The 16,073-nt window shown below is 42.7% G+C and overlaps 1 protein-coding gene across 1 annotated transcript in view; it reads right to left on the minus strand.

Annotated features, from left to right (window-relative positions):
* Positions 1 to 287: 287 nt before the first annotated feature.
* The window catches only part of col4a5 (collagen, type IV, alpha 5 (Alport syndrome)), a 57,952-nt gene continuing 42,166 nt past the window's right edge, over positions 288 to 16,073 (minus strand). Inside the window, exons 25-49 of the mRNA XM_033609322.2 lie at positions 15,381 to 15,473; positions 15,175 to 15,279; positions 14,987 to 15,084; positions 14,494 to 14,644; positions 14,014 to 14,127; positions 12,574 to 12,741; positions 12,328 to 12,417; positions 11,894 to 12,040; positions 11,683 to 11,781; positions 11,493 to 11,582; positions 11,235 to 11,374; positions 11,028 to 11,154; positions 10,699 to 10,878; positions 10,548 to 10,598; positions 10,268 to 10,453; positions 5,000 to 5,133; positions 4,531 to 4,603; positions 4,338 to 4,409; positions 4,096 to 4,224; positions 3,689 to 3,787; positions 3,305 to 3,517; positions 3,045 to 3,222; positions 2,840 to 2,954; positions 2,580 to 2,752; positions 288 to 2,288 (exon numbers count right to left, since the gene is read on the minus strand). Of these exons, the coding sequence (XP_033465213.2) occupies positions 2,207 to 2,288; positions 2,580 to 2,752; positions 2,840 to 2,954; positions 3,045 to 3,222; positions 3,305 to 3,517; positions 3,689 to 3,787; positions 4,096 to 4,224; positions 4,338 to 4,409; positions 4,531 to 4,603; positions 5,000 to 5,133; positions 10,268 to 10,453; positions 10,548 to 10,598; positions 10,699 to 10,878; positions 11,028 to 11,154; positions 11,235 to 11,374; positions 11,493 to 11,582; positions 11,683 to 11,781; positions 11,894 to 12,040; positions 12,328 to 12,417; positions 12,574 to 12,741; positions 14,014 to 14,127; positions 14,494 to 14,644; positions 14,987 to 15,084; positions 15,175 to 15,279; positions 15,381 to 15,473 (3,107 nt within the window). The 3' untranslated portion in view covers positions 288 to 2,206. The remainder of the gene's footprint in view (positions 2,289 to 2,579; positions 2,753 to 2,839; positions 2,955 to 3,044; positions 3,223 to 3,304; positions 3,518 to 3,688; positions 3,788 to 4,095; positions 4,225 to 4,337; positions 4,410 to 4,530; positions 4,604 to 4,999; positions 5,134 to 10,267; positions 10,454 to 10,547; positions 10,599 to 10,698; positions 10,879 to 11,027; positions 11,155 to 11,234; positions 11,375 to 11,492; positions 11,583 to 11,682; positions 11,782 to 11,893; positions 12,041 to 12,327; positions 12,418 to 12,573; positions 12,742 to 14,013; positions 14,128 to 14,493; positions 14,645 to 14,986; positions 15,085 to 15,174; positions 15,280 to 15,380; positions 15,474 to 16,073) is intronic.

Here is a 16,073-nt window from a genome sequence, read left to right on the forward strand (position 1 = left end):
CATGTCCTCCTCTTCTTTAATCAAAATTTCCTACGTTCTGTTGAATTTCAATGCTGCCTTTTCTGCATCAATTTAGGGTGAAATTGTCTTTAATTTCATCAAAATAAAAGTCCTCTGCCACTTTCATATTTTTATTGAGGGTAATAAATGCATGTGCCCTGTGTTTCTCCAGAAATCTAGCCTATGGTTGGAGTAACAACCTTAAGTATTTATTAGGATGCTTTTCCACAGTAGGATATTCAACTATTCTCTTGTGGTGATAATCATACATTTTCTGAAGACAGCACTTTGGACATAGTATTTATTTCAGTCTTAAAAGTTTATAACAACTTCTGGATAACATGACATGAAAAATAAAAAAAAAAAAAAAAAAAAAAAAAACAAATACACATTTTTTAATCGCACCCCAGGTTGACATAATTAGAATTCATAAAAGCAGTTTTGAAAAAATAAAAATAACAATAAAATCACAGGAAAAAAAAATCTCCCCCCCCCCTAAAACAGCTCTTGTAGACTTTCAGTACATCAGGAGTCTGTACACCCGACGTGAGAGAAGCGTCACATCAGGGACTGTTAACAACAAATGTACAGACACTTCAACCTGTGTTTCAACAGGGTCAAGTGTGAACACTTTTTACCAATTTTAGATACAAATTCAAGCCAGTCAAAGTGGATTTGAAGGTTTTGGGGTGCAAAGCTCCCAAAACCTCAGGCCATCTTTTTACGAGCAAAGCCCAGCACCTGGAAATGTTAAAGAACACAAAACAAATATCGAGGTTTTCTAATCAAGGAGCCAAGATTTAATTCAAATCCTTTTTGCACAAATATCTGTCACATTCCCCAATCATTAGACTACGTAAAAGCAAATCCCCTTTATCTCAGTTCAACATTTATCAATTCTACAACTTGAATACAAAAGGTTTAAGTGATTGGCATTGTTAATATCATACAAGACTGTTACGTTGAAGGGAAAATGGCTCTGTCTGTGCTCAGTAGTTGGCTTTATTTTTCAGTGAAATGCCTGAACTTTGTTAGCGTTTGAAAACAGCGAACAATCTCCCCACAGCCGAATAAAGTTTATATACCTTTTTATCCTCTTTTTTCAAATATATATTTATTATATATAAAATACTGTTTCATTCATAAAAGCCTTACTTTGTACAATATCTGAGTCGATGTGCGTCAGTAAGCATTGAAGTGAATGCATGAATGTGTGTGGGTGTATGTGTGTGTAATTGTGTGTGAGCGCGTGAGTGTGTGAGCTAAAAAGGAACCTGGAAAAAATTGTCGTATAACAAACAGCTGGTACCGATTCAGGACCTAATACACTAAAAACAAAAGGTGTTTTACACAATATACACATTTTATTACTTACAAAAAAAAAAGGTAAGAGGAAGAAGGTGTAGGCTGATGGTTAGAAGGTGGGCTACAGCAGGGTTAGTACCACCAAATGTAACGTTAAAACCACAGAAACATGACGGAGATAGAGAGAGAAAGAGTGTGTGAATGAAGAGCTAGTAATAAAAAAAAAAAAAAAAAAGGCAGTCTCGCTAAGGAAAGCTCATCGTCAGTGCATCTCTCATCTTGGATGTTCCGAAGTCAAAGTGCCGATTTGGTAACCGTGGAGACCATCCACTCCTCATCAATAAGGCCAAAAACAAAACAAAAAAAACAAACAAAAAAAAACAAAACAAAAAAAAAAGCGCACTTCTGTCTAGACAGGGATGTACAGTATCACATTTTTGTTGCACCAACGTCAAAAGTGACTTTTCTTTTTAAAAAAAAAAAAAAAACAAGAGAAAGGAAGATGTGATCCTTTTTTTGGGAAAGAAGGGAGAAGAATGAAAAATGCACTTTTGTTGTCACACATCCATCATGGCACCATTTAGTGGATATTTTTCTGCTTTCGTTTTGAGGTACTTCTTAAGAGAAACAAAGAATAAATGTAAGATTTATTTACGTCAGTTTTTTTCTTTTCTTTTTCTTTTTTTTTTAAGCTGTGTTGCACAGTAGCACCATTGTTTAAGTTGTAAGTTTGTTTTCCGGAAGACAATGCACCATTGGAATTCCACCTTGTCGTCAGGCGACGGCCTATCCGTCACTGTGACCACCGCCCCCACCCCTTACTTGTCTCCCATCATCCAATCATCTCGGTACTGATTTATGCGTCCCCGGCAACGGTGGGTTTGCTCGTTGCCGTGTGCCGTTACGTCCTCTTCATGCAGACCACGCAACGGCTGACGCGCGTCCGTAGGTTACCCGCCTTGAGAGTCTCCGACTGGGGCTTCCTGTAAGGGCCAAAGGGGGAAGGTGGTTACGACAGGGAGATGGACATATGTGCTTTATATCATTTTCAGATATCAATTCAATTTTCAGGCACGTTAACAGTGAAATTATTTGTTTTTCTGTTTTAAAATGAGCGTTTGACCATTTAAAAAACAGATTCTCTTTCTTCTCATCTGCGACCCCTCTCTGTCTTACATCTCTAAATCTCTTTTGTCTATATCACCCTTTTTTAATGCATCTTTCGTGCTTCAACTTTCACTCATGCAACAGCTTCTCCACTCATGAATCCGCACCTGAACATCTCAGAGGGTTCCACAGTGGCCAGCCAGAAGCTGTACGAGTTGCCGTAGTAGTTGCACGTCCCTCTGCCGTGGCACTCTATGAAGGGCGCGCTGCGGAACTCCTCCAGGCAGGAGCCGGGGGAGGCCAGGGCCTGACCGGAGCCCTCTGCACCTGCACTGGTGTGCTGAGGAGGAGAGGGAAGACTGGTTATGTAGTGGACTGCATGTGAACAACAATGTGAACAAGAGTGCTGAGTGCAAACATGTCCTACCATCATGAAGGAGTATCCTATCCACAGAGCTTCCCAATTCAAAGGGCAAGTGGGAATCTGGATGGTCTGACTGTGGACTGCGATCACCATGGCTGGAGCTTCACACACTGCACACCTACACACAGAAATATACAATTAAACATCTTGCATCATCCCTTCAGTCGTCCTCTCTTCCTTCTTCTTCTTCCCTCTGTCTCCACCCTACCTGCTGATGTACGGCTTGATGCCCTCTCCAGTGATGGGGGCCATGGACATGGGCATGGGCTCCGGCGTGGACAGCCAGTAGGAGTAGTCGTTGCGGGAGGCAAAGTTGCAGACGTTGTTGATGTTGCAGAACATGAAGGGCATGGTGCTGAACCTGCGCAGACAGCTGCCGGCCGTGCCTGGAGCAGAGGAAGAGGAAGGTCAAATATATGATGGTAAAATAAGATCAGGAGGGCTGAGTAAAGTTTAACTCCTTCGTACCAAGGTCCTGGCCGTGTGCCCTCTCGTTGCCCTGCACGTACAGCAGGGAGTAACCGTCGTAGATGAGGTTAGTTCCTTCGGGACAGTAGGGCACATCCTGACCTTGGCTGTGGCGAGTGATGAGGAAGCCGTGGGCTGCAGAGACTGAGCCCGGAGGACCGGGAAGACCCTGTGGACCGTCTGAACCAGGGGGACCAGGGTAGCCACGCTGACCTAAGATCAGAGGAAAGGCGTGTATCAGAAATTAAACTAAATCGCTCAACCACTAAGTCCCACTGTGTTTCTGGTTTTATAAATTATTCGCCCAGCTTCAGTCAAGATGGTATTTTTAACAACTACAACTGAGCTGTGATGGTTGGTATGTCTGGTTCCAGTGTCACTCACCAGGCTGACCAGCGGGTCCGTTGTCTCCCTTCCTGCCAGGTGGGCCGCTGAAGCCAGGAGGACCCTCTGGACCAGGATCCCCAGGATCACCAGGCAGACCTGAGAGCACGGAGACAGAGAAGAGTACTCATTGTTAGATTAGTGAACCGTCTCTGGTGCTAGAACTAGCAACTTATGCAACATGACCCTATATCGATATAAATGGTGTTGTCTAAATCTGTATCTTGTTTGAAAACATATCGATATATCGTACATAGCCGTTCTATCGCCCAGCCCTATGTTGACCTAATGAAAATGTCATTGTAATGATCAGACATGTTTCCGATAGTTTGACTGTCCTAAACAATATTATTTTTCTCTTCTCGTGACCTTCATCAGATCGCATCAAACAGTCCACAGTCACTCACCTGGAACTCCATCACGCCCAGAAGGACCAGGGAGTCCCCGACCACCGGGCAGGCCTTGAGGACCAGGGGGTCCTCGCTCTCCCTTCACCACAATGGGAGCTGCAGGTACACCGGGGTCACCAGGGGGGCCTGGAGGTCACAAAGGAGAATAATCAGTCATATTTTGTGTTGAAATAAACAGAAGTTCTTTTCTATTCCTGACACTATTCACTGTAACCGAAAATCCAAATGTGTTCACCTACCAACGGGTCCGATATCTCCAGGGTCTCCGGGAAGGCCGCTGCTGCCAGGAATTCCTGAGTCTCCCTTTGGTCCTGGCAAAAACACAATGATACAAATGTTTGGGTTTTGCTTGCGATGAAACCACAAGATAAAAGTACAGTTTTGGATAATAGGAAGATACAGGAAAAAGCTGTGGGAGTATGGTGGACTAACCAGGGAATCCAGGAACGCCAGGCAGGCCGATATCTCCCTTCAGACCAGGACTACCGGGAAGACCAGAGGGACCCTGGTAAGAAAGAGGTCCACAGTTACAACTCCACAAAAAAGTTTAACTTTGCTTTTCTTAGATCCAAATCTAGCAAATTTAAAGGTCCAGTGTGATGGATTTAGGGGGATTTATTGGCACACATTAGCAGGTGCTTGGCTAGCGGCATTTGCGACAAGCCAAGCAACACTGGATAAACACTGATTTGTAACGTTACACTGCTTTATTCAGCGTTTTTACCGGTTTAAATCCCCTGATCTGTTTGTTTTGGAGAGGAAGAGACCTCTGCAGTAAGGAATCCTAACCGGGAGTTCACACTTGGAACACAGGAGAAGTTTCATCTGGTTGCAATCTGCAATCCTCACCACTAGATGCCCCTAAATCCTACACACTGTGTCCTCAACCAAATAATCTTACCGGGAATCCAGGAGTGCCACTCTCTCCCTTCTGTCCGGGGAAGCCCGGCTGGCCAGGAGCTCCGGGAATACCTTTCTCTCCCTTAATGCCGCCACTTCCTGGAGGCCCACGGGGACCCTCTGGTCCGGGTCCACCTTCATACGCAGACGCCAAAAGTCAGGAACAGAATGATAGGGAAATGACACAATAACATACAAGTTTCTTCTCATTATAGTCTCACCAGAGATCAGTTTGGTTTCCATTTAGCAACTCAAAAGCAGGATTTTCTACTGTTAAAAAATCCTATTGAGAAGTTGTGTTGTCTAAATTTAGATTAACAACTGAAAAGATGAAGTAAACATAAACTTACTTCATATTTTAATCTGCATAAATGGAAACTGAACTGACCCAGACCTTTGTTTTTTTACAATGCAGCCAGTAAAATTAACAAATTGCTTGCTAGACGTCAACTTCCATTTCATCCACAAAAACCTTTGCAACACACAACAAAAGCGTATTTCTTACATTTTACATAACCGGCTAAGAAAACCTTCATATTGGTGATGTTGCTAACCATTTAGAGACGTTATTTTACATATAATTTCAGTCAATATTTCTCAGAGGCAGAGCTGAGGTCCGATCTTTGCTATTCAAATTTGCCAGTTTACAAACTAGCTTTAAATCCACCAGCTTTACCTCAGAGAAACTTGTCTGTCAGAGTTGAAAAAGACGAGGACGACAAGGAAGAAACGTAAAAACCAAAGCATATTGTTCATGCAGAATGTCGAGAAAACACAATAGGATTAAATGTGTTTGGGTGATTATGAGCCGTCCTGAGTGCCCAGTCTGTCCTGCGGGGTGAAGAAAGGGTAAAACACAACTGCCAACACCAACACTGATGTTCACTCAGTCTCACACACTCTCTCCAAATGTCGCTCCTAATCAAAACAGAACATGTTATGATACAGATCCCATTTAAGAGCATGTATCAAAACCATCAAACCACTGGAGTCTAACCTGGAGGACCTAGGGTTCCCAGAATTCCCATTCAAAGCGGAGCCGGGTTGACGGCGCAGGACAAAAAAAGAAGAGGAGGTTAAGACAGAAGCAAGCATCAGCACAGAAACAGTCAGACTAATAAATATTTGTCTTTTAGTAGCCAGGAGGTATTAACCAAAAAGGCTGCCTGGTGTTACTGTTAGCATGTAGAGACCTTTAAAGGCAAGCTAGGAGGCCATTTTGGGATTTGGGAGATACTGCTGGTTACTATAACAAAAACATTTAAGCTACTATGTTTAAATTAGTGCTTATATACAAACAATTAACTTTCAGGAAAATCCGACAGAGCTAAAATTACACTACGTAACACACACTTAACACAATGATTTAACATTTCAGGTGAGTTAGTGATATCATGGTGTGTTTTCGTGTACAAACTGTATGATGCTATTTGCATAACACACCTACATGTGATCCAGGTAACATGCTAACTGCCGGAAAACAACTACTGTGTGTTATATTTTTTATAACTCTTAGACAATTTGTTTTAAAAAAGGGTGCTTACTTGTTAAAGGTGCATCACATTACCATCAGTGTGCATAGAAAGTTAAAGGAGACAGTTATTAGAAGAAGTGAAGAAGAAGAAGTCAGACAGGAGAAGATGAAGTGATTTCCCAGAAGGCATTTGTTCCCTTTAGATCAGAGAGTGGGGTTAAACTCAGTGGTGCGGAGAGGAACGTGCAATAGACGTCTGGACGCCGTTGATCTGACCTGCTGGACCTGCGGCAGCCGGATGCACGTGTCATCACATGAGGAGGCGGGGCCACACCGCAGTGGGTGGGGCCAAGCCACGGGAAACACAGGGGGTAAAATGACATGGCTTCATTTTGTCACCCTCACACCCAGAGAAACACTTGTGTGTTTTTGACTAGCCTAACACAGTGCTGGAGTGTGGTCAGTGTTGACATTTACTTTAGAAAAGAAACAATTTTATGAATGAATAGAACAGCAAATGTGTTCAGGTTGTGGTTGTTTTACTGTAAATATGAATTCCAATCTGGGAGAAAATATGCATATCAGAGTTATATTATTCTATTTTAAATAAATATTTCACAGGCTTCAACAACTCATAACAGAAATCTAAAGATTTAAGTATAATAATTACCAAAAAAAAAAGTTACTGCTATCAAAATAAAATTTAAACTCTACATAAAGCGTGCTATACATGCTACAATTCTGCCTGCTCCCACGTGTGTTTAAATTTATTTTTATGGCTTAACATGTGAACGCTGCCAAGTTGTAGTGATGTGAACGCGGAGTAAATTCATAGACACATTTAACATGTTAACTCTTTGAAACCTGGAGCTACATCACTTTTCTTGTGCTGCTTTCATACACCTTCCACAAGTATTCAAATCTTTGAACCCTGAGCTACTTGATGTGATATCTTTCACAAAAAAAAAAAAAAAAAATTAAAATGAAGGGGAAAACTATATTTATATAATTACCATTGTTTTATATTTAAAATTATGGTACATATTTATTAGAATTTTTAAGCACTTTTTTTTTTTTTTTAACTTTTATTTCTGATTTCCTTGATTTTATTTTTTTTTAATTTTATTTCATTCGATTTATTCATTTTTTCGTTTTATTTTTGCTTTTTTTTTTTAAAAAAAAAACAAAACAACATTTTTTTTTTACTGAATTCAAAATTATGTTACATATTTATTAGAATTTAAAAGCTCTTTTTCCAGGTCATTTCCTTTTCTTTTTTTTTAACTTTTCTTTCTGATTTTCTTGATTTTAATTTTTTTCTTTTCTGTTATTATTTTATTTTATGCATTTATTTTTTATTGTTTTATTTTTGCTTTTTAAAATTTTTTATTTACTCGATTTAAAATTATGTTACATATTTATTAGATTTTTTAAGCTCTTTTTCCAGGTCATTTCTTTCTTTCTTTTTTTACTTTTCTTTCTAATTTTCTTGATTTTATTTTTTTTTCTTTTATTATTTTATTTTATTTGATTTATACATTTTTTATTGTTTTATTTTTGCTTTTAAATTTTTTTTTATTTACTAAATTCTTGCTAATTTCTTTGGGGTCATTTCGTAGGTCGTTGCTCATTGCCTTCTCCCCATGTTTTTGAAAGAACCAAAGCCAATGTGCTCAGGTTTCAAAGGGTTAAAAAAAGTGCCATAATTTATTGCAATTAATCTGATTCCAAAAATTGATGATTTGGAATTTATCAGACAGACTGAAGGATGAAGTTTTTTAGTTATGGATTGAGAAATGTCTCTTAATAAACTGTTTAAAAACCCATTGGATTAGGTGGAAAGTTGTTTCTCACAGGCTTATTTTTCTTAATCCATATTTTTGTAAAAGGCAAAATGATATTTACAGTAAATTCAAATTTTCTATTCACTCAAAACCATTGCACTGGGTGCCGTAAGCTGTGCATTATCTCCCCGAGGTGTGCGTCAGGTCTGTCCACTCTTTCCAGCATTGTGTTAGGCTTGTTCCCACTGTGTGTGTTTGTGTTGGGACAAACAGTGTCCATGCAGATGACTGATTGGTGGGACAGAACACAGGACAGCAGAGCCAGATGCAAACCCAAACACTCTCAACTAGACTCAAGGCTTATTGTTTTTGGTAATAATCCACTAGCCGTATCAGCGCCAGTATCAGTAGTATTTTTTCAGATGCAAGTTGAGAGTTCTGTTGAGCTTGTTTTGGCTCCACTGTTTCACACCAACACTTCTTCAAAAATGATTCAACACGACCACAAACACTGGACACACACTGGTTATGAGCAAACACATACATATACAGGACATCAGCGCTGTGGAGAGATGGATAGATTACAGCTTCCCCCACTGTGGGATTAGGAGAAGAGGGCAAGGGGGTGAGGAAGACACAAGGATGGATGGATTGGTGGATAAAAGAAAAAACTTGATGATGATGAAACAAAAAAAGTGCCATTAACACATGCTCTCTTTGGGGTTGAACCCTGGGGACAAACAGTGATCGGTGCGTGCGGAGCACCCCGACATTTCCTGGTGAAAAGATATTTTATCAGCCGTGCTCAGTGTTGATAATGACTGGACAGGTTGTGCTCAGACAGTGACATGGTTCCTACACTGGTGGTGGTGGCGATTGGTGCAACAACTTCCCATGCAAATCAGCTGACATGGAGATGAAAGCATTCACATTTAAAGTGCAGGTGTCTGCCATTTGCTGTCTGGATTTCGCTGGTTAGGTGAAGTGAATGACATCAGTTCCTCACTACCTTTTCTTAAGTTTGACTCAATAATGTTTTGTAATGTAAATTCAGAACTTTACCCACTAGATTACGCTGGTGGTTTGTGTGTTTTAGACCATTAACTACAAGCTTCCTTTTTCTGTGGTTGTTCCACAGGTTAGTTAATAACATGTTGGGCAGGAAATCCAAAGTGTGGGATCATTTTGAGAAGGTGAAGGACGAACCCAAGGTGATATGTAAACTCATCTTCATTGGTCGACTACAAACATGACGTATCATTTGAAACATGGAAGTAGCTACATGCCCATTAGCCACTTAGCACAATCATTACTGCTTTGCCGACAGCGTCATTAACAGGCGGCTCACTCAGTGTGCGACTCAGTGTAGAACTTGGTAAATTTCTGTTTGGAAATCTATAAGATTTTATATTAAACGACTGAGATTCAAGAGTTCTTTGAAAAGACCAAATTATCCTTTCCTATCCTGACCAATTGTTTTCTGCCCATGTTTCATATTAAACAGTCCAAGATCAGGACTGTGCTGCCATTTGGTGGCTGGATCTCAAAAATCTGCATCTCACTGGCACATTTAAGCACCAACAAAGAAGATTTAAACAGTTTCTGATTGCAAGCTGCAGGTAATTATAGCATGACTGACAAAAAAAAGCTCAGTTAGCGTCTTGTTCACTATGATCACAAGCAAGTTGTAAGTCTCTGACTTTCACACTTTTGCAATAAGAGATGCCAAGACCTGTCTGAAATAAGGTTGCTGTAGTAATGTGAAGTATCCATGATTTGTAGTTAATGAGTTAAAACACACAGACTACCAGATAAACAGGGTTTGTTGCATTAGCACCATTTGGACCCTAATAATGATTGGAATGTCCTACACATTACACCCCACCCACTTGTTACTGTAGGTGAGTAAAACAAACTACCACTTGATCGAGGTCTGACAGATCTGACAGAAAACCAGGCAGCAATTTCTGGCAGCACATGTGGTGACAATTTTTATATTCAAGTGCTTTACCTGCTCTTCCGGGTGGTCCAGGGGGTCCTTGGAGTCCTTTGGGGCCTTGAAGAGCCAGTCCTGGAGGCCCAGGAGGGCCAGCGTTGCCTGCTGGGCCGGGCGTACCGGGGAAACCAGCCTCTCCTTTAGTGCCAGGGAAACCAGGACTGCCAGATGGGCCGGGAAGACCTGGGTCTCCCTTTGCACCTTAAAACATAGTGAGAGATAAAGTAGAGGTTGTTACAGAAATGCAATAATCACAACAAATAAAAGGGTTATATATAGTGGGGGGGTTAATCACCTGGCAACCCTGGAAGCCCAGAAGGACCAGGACCACCATAACCAGGAAGTCCTGAAGTAGAAATAAATCAGACGTGAATCAAATCAAAACTAAATACACTACATATCAATTTAAAGTAATTTTCTTCCAGTCATGTTGACGAGCGACTTACCTGGCTCTCCTTTGACTCCAGCCGGTCCCGGGATCCCGTCCCGACCTGCCTGACCCTTCTCTCCTGGCAACCCTGGTCCTCCTGGTCGGCCAGACTCTCCTGGTCTACCAGGCGCGCCAGTGAGACCTGGGGCACCAGGCCCACCATCGAGACCCTTGGGACCAGGGACGCCGGGAGAACCTGACAAGAGACAATGCTTCATTCATTATTTTAGCCCCTACAGCCCCTTATCAGAATAACCAGACTCAGCATCATATATGTGCTTCACTGACGCCACCTGCTTGTGCCCTCTCAGGGGTCTTTCCTGAACCTGCTGTGGTCAAACATACCTTGGAATCCTGGGAGTCCAGGGTCGCCTTTGGAACCTGGTCCTCCTGGTAAACCTGGAAGACCGGGTGCTCCTGGACTTCCTTTAAGTCCTGGACTTCCTGGGAACCCTGGCTGGCCTGGTTCACCCTATGAGAAAGAAAATGAGGTGTGACCCTACATTTAAGAGGTTTTCTGTAGTAGGACATTTCAAAGGTTGAATCCTGTACCTTGGGTCCGGACTGCCCTGGTGGTCCAACTCCAGCAGAGCCTGGTTCACCTTTAGCTCCAGGGAAACCAGGTCCTCCTGGCTGTCCGGGGGATCCTGGCCTACCTGGCGTACCTGGCAGACCCTTCTGCCCTGACGGTCCTGTCACATCATCAAAATGTGATGTCAGCATTTATGACAAAGAAATCAAGTGTTGGAGAAATTTGGAAACATCTTTCAGTGAGTCACCAAGAACCAACTGTGACACTTTCAAACCCACCTGGAAATCCCATTTCTCCCATTCCACCCTTTGGTCCTGGACCTCCGGGAGCACCTGGGCCTCCTGGGATGCCAGGATCTCCCTTAGGACCTGCAGCACAATGTAAATAGCATGTTAGAAATATATTTGCATGTGTGCATTTATGTATGCATGTGTGTGTGTGTGTCTGTGTTGGGAGGTAAACCCATACCTGAAGGTCCGGGGAGTCCAGGGCGTCCATCTGATCCTGGCAGTCCGGGGTCACCGTTGAGACCAGGGATACCTTTCTGACCTGGAAGACCTGGGGCACCTGAAGAACACACACACATAACGTGTATTTAATAACACAGTAAATAGTCATTTCATTTGTTGACCTATTCTTAAAATGAGGTATATTTTGTGTGCAGTGAAGGCCGCTGTACCTGGTAGTCCAGGATCTCCTTTGGCTCCCTTTGTGGCCGCTGGTGGCGGGCTGGCTCCTGGGGGTCCCTGGACACCAGGGTCACCTCTCTCTCCTTTAACACCAGGACCGCCGGGTCCTCCGTCTCTACCCGGGAATCCAGGCTCACCTGGAGAGGAGAACAGGAGATAAGAGAAGTTCAGTGGTCATCAGCAAGGTCCTTTGGTTCTTTATTCTCTTTAAAAGCTTTCACAGAAAGTGGAAGTAACAAAACAGACATTTAATAAATGAGGATATCATGAAATATTCTATGGATTACAAACTCTGAACTCGTGTCAGCTTGTATTCCTTTAACACACTGTTTTCTTGTATTAAAAATAATACAAAGTGGTGACATAACTTTGAACATATCCTGTGTGATATATGTCTTTTAGGGCTGTATGCAAGAGTCATTACCTTTAAGTCCGGGAGCACCAGGCCCTCCTGGTCCTCCTGGCCCTCCGGAAGGTCCTGGAGGTCCCATAGGACCCATGTCTCCTTTCGAACCTTCAGCCAGTTAGAGAGGATGAGTTATTGAACAAAAAAATACATGAAATAATCAGTTACACAGTCCATCATTCGTAGAGCTATAGCAAGAAGGTCATATTTTAACATATTTTATTGGTAGCGCTAACGCATTATTCAAAGACAGTTATATGTTACCTGGCACTCCAGGCAGGCCGTCCCGTCCAGGTCCTCCAGGAGGTCCTGGGGTTCCAGCTGGTCCTGGGGAACCTGGGAAACCGGGGCTACCTCTGTCTCCTGGCAGACCTGGGATGTCTAGACCTGGAGGACCGGGGTCTCCCTTCTCTCCGTTTGATCCAGGGAATCCTGTAATGATGGTATTGAGACTTTACTGTCTGGTCAAAAGAAATATATTTCAACTCCAGGTTTCCAGTATAGAAATGATCTGAAGACAAATTAATCTTTTTACAGAGTGCTGTCTTCCCCTGGGGTGGGGAGTCCAAAATAAGACGTTACATCGAACTATTTTCTGGTCTTAATACACACAACGCAGAGGCAAAGCAGCAAATTAAAACACAATATATCCTCACAAAGCAATACTATGTGTTTAAAGTATATCATACATTTCCATGTGTGTTATGTGTCACCATTGACTGGCCAACAACCAGCACCAGTATTGGGTTACAATACCTTTCTCGCCTTGGCATCAGAGGGTCGCAGGTAAGGAAGGGGTGCGTTTCAAAGCGCAGAGGGTGGAGCGTTGGAATAAGCCGAAGATGAGATGAGGAGAACAAAGTATATAATGCATTAAATGCATTAAAACATCTATATGAAGCCGGCTTTCAAACACTCTGAATATGCAGCAACCAGTGCATGCTCAGAGTATTGAAAATGTTGCTGGACATGTGTTAGTTTGTGGGTTCTGTGTGCATTCGAAGGGAGAGTGATGTGAAATTCCATGAGGTTAGTTTCCGATCTGTGTGCTCGCGAAGAAACAGCGTTGAGTGTTGTTAAGTGCGGTGAGGCCTGACGTGTGTTGCTCTGAGATACAGAAGCTGTACAAAGACAAAGTGCAGAGTGGTGATGCAGTCAAGAAAGGGTGAAAGAGCTGTAACTCTTTTGGTGGCATCTTAAAATCAGAGGGGCGGTGCTCAAACGAAAGCAAAGACAAGATGAAGATGTGAGGAAAAGTTCCCCAGATCAAGGTACGGTTGCCATCCAGTGTAGTGGTGGTAACCATGCAGATGCATATTTATTCACCTTGATCACCAACACACCCAAATGGTGACCGTGTTCTTTCAAATCAACCACACAAACAATCAACACTCAGTCTGGTGCTCACATGGAAAGTGTGCAATATATAGTTTGAACCCCTGTACCAAAATTACATCCAGACACATGTACAAGCTCAAAACATGGACAAGTGGGTGGTCATGCAAAGTCCTGGGTGACTTTCCAAACAAATTAACAAATATTTCAATATTGTAAATATGTAAAAACATGCACACATACAGTACAAAATGACAAAGAACACATCAGATGTAGCAAGAAATAGACTACACACGTGTTTGTTCCAGTCAACACAATGAAAATTTTGAGACAAGCTTATGCAGGAAGAGACAACCTTATGTATCTCACCTGGTGGTCCCATTGGTCCAGGGGGTCCAGGGGGGCCTGGCTGCCCCAGGGAGCCAGTGGTGGCAGATCCAGGTGGGCCACGAGCTCCAGGTATACCAGGGCTACCGGGCTCACCTGCATGAAAACAGGAGAAAAGTCAGCTCAGTGTGCTGTTGGCTTTATTAGATTGTGGGTAGATGGTAGAGTTTGTAAGCAGAATATACATGGAAGTGCAAATGGAGGAGAAGTTTTACAAAACTAGCTAAAGCTAAAACTAGTAGCTATCCATCAGTGACTTGCTCTACAGCAGGAAACAGCACTTCAAAATAAAAGCTCTGTGCCAGGATTTCACTGTACCTCAAAATAAAGTGTGTTTTTTACAATCTTGACACGTTCGCGGGGCATTCAGAATGGGCCCGCAACCCACTTGTGGACCACAACCCACAAGCTGGGAACCACTGCCTTAAAACAAATCAAGTCAGTGACAGATCTGCTGATTACCTTTAGCTCCCGGTCCGCCATCAAATCCAGATCGTCCGGGTGAACCGGGGCTGCCAGGGAAACCAGGATCTCCTTTTGGTCCGGGGAAACCTTTAGATCCAGGTACTCCTGGCAAACCTGGGGGGCCAGGAAGGCCGAAGCCAGGCTCACCCTGTCACACAGAGGGTGGGGAATGGTTAATTCAATGTACAGTAAATGAGGCACCCTGTGATATACATTAACCCATGGCCAGAAAACAGGGCTGCGTTTACCTCAAAACAAGTGCACATTTCATAAAAAATTGTTCATCTGGGTGAAAATCTGAAATCAATCATACAATTTCCAGCGCAGCCACTATATGGTCTAAGTGTGTCTTGTTTTTAATTTGTAGAAAGGATTTCGCTCATGTGTGAATGCACCCTGAAACTGCAAATTTTAGACTGGCCTTTTATTGTGACCAGCCCAAGGCACATCTGTGTAGTAATGATGCCGTTGATATGTCACAGCTACCTACCTTTGGTCCAGGGAACCCAGGCTGGCCGGGGAGTCCATCCACTCCTGGTCTTCCTGGTCCTCCAGGAGATCCTGGCTGGCCGGGGATACCTGGGAAACCTGGAGGAGGAAAAAAGAGAGGAGTGAGGGGGAGGAGGAAGAACAGGTGGTAGGAAGAGAAATCCCAGTCATGATCCTTGTTGTCTTTACCTTTAACGCCTGGGGGTCCTGGAAGTCCGATGCCTGGGAGTCCAGGGTCACCCTTCGCTCCTGGTAAACCAGGGAAACCATTCTGTCCGGGCTGACCTGGGTTACCTGCCAGCCAATCAGACAACAGAGACACCTTGGTTACAGTTTACCTGGAGTGAGCACTGCAAGAAAAATATGATCTTTACTGTAAAGTAACAATTGCTCACCTGGCGATCCAGGCAGTCCTGGCTCTCCATCCAGTCCTCTGGGTCCTGGTAAGCCTTTCTCGGACACTGTGAGGCCTGGTTCACCTTTAGCACCTTTATGGTGTGAGAAAGCACAGGCGAAAGTGAGGTGACTTTACAGGATCTCTTGTTTTAAAGAGAGAGCGAAGGGCAAGATAAGAACTGCTGCATAATAGTAAAACATTGTCTGTCAAATGGATGACTTCAGTGAGCAGATAAAAGTGTGCTGGTACTTAATATAAAATTAGCAGAGTCTTTTTTAGTCGTTATAAAAAACCCTTTTCATTCTTTTCATCAGTGGACCCTTACAGACTAAAGGAATATGAATAACGTATCTGGCAATCAAGGAATGGATACATATTCTGACTTTATGACAGCTTCAGAGGAGGGGAGTCACACTAGGAACTCCTCAGTCTTCTCTGGTGCTTGTGGTTTCAGTACAATGAACTGAATGACTGAGTTGTGGAGAATCTAATTGGGCTAACTATGTGTAGCATCTACATATTGACAAAAGTTTAAACATTTATATTTGTATGCACGATCTAAACAGCTGACTAATGTTAGCTCAAGTAGGTAGCCAACAACCTGTCTTATACATTCAAAGAGCTTGTATAAAAATGAACAGCCTGGCAACCAGACCAGGCCTCTAATTGAGACAGGCCTTTATTTGTCAAA

Source organism: Epinephelus lanceolatus, chromosome 22 (genome assembly GCF_041903045.1).
Source record: "Epinephelus lanceolatus isolate andai-2023 chromosome 22, ASM4190304v1, whole genome shotgun sequence".
Taxonomy (NCBI): domain Eukaryota; kingdom Metazoa; phylum Chordata; class Actinopteri; order Perciformes; family Serranidae; genus Epinephelus; species Epinephelus lanceolatus.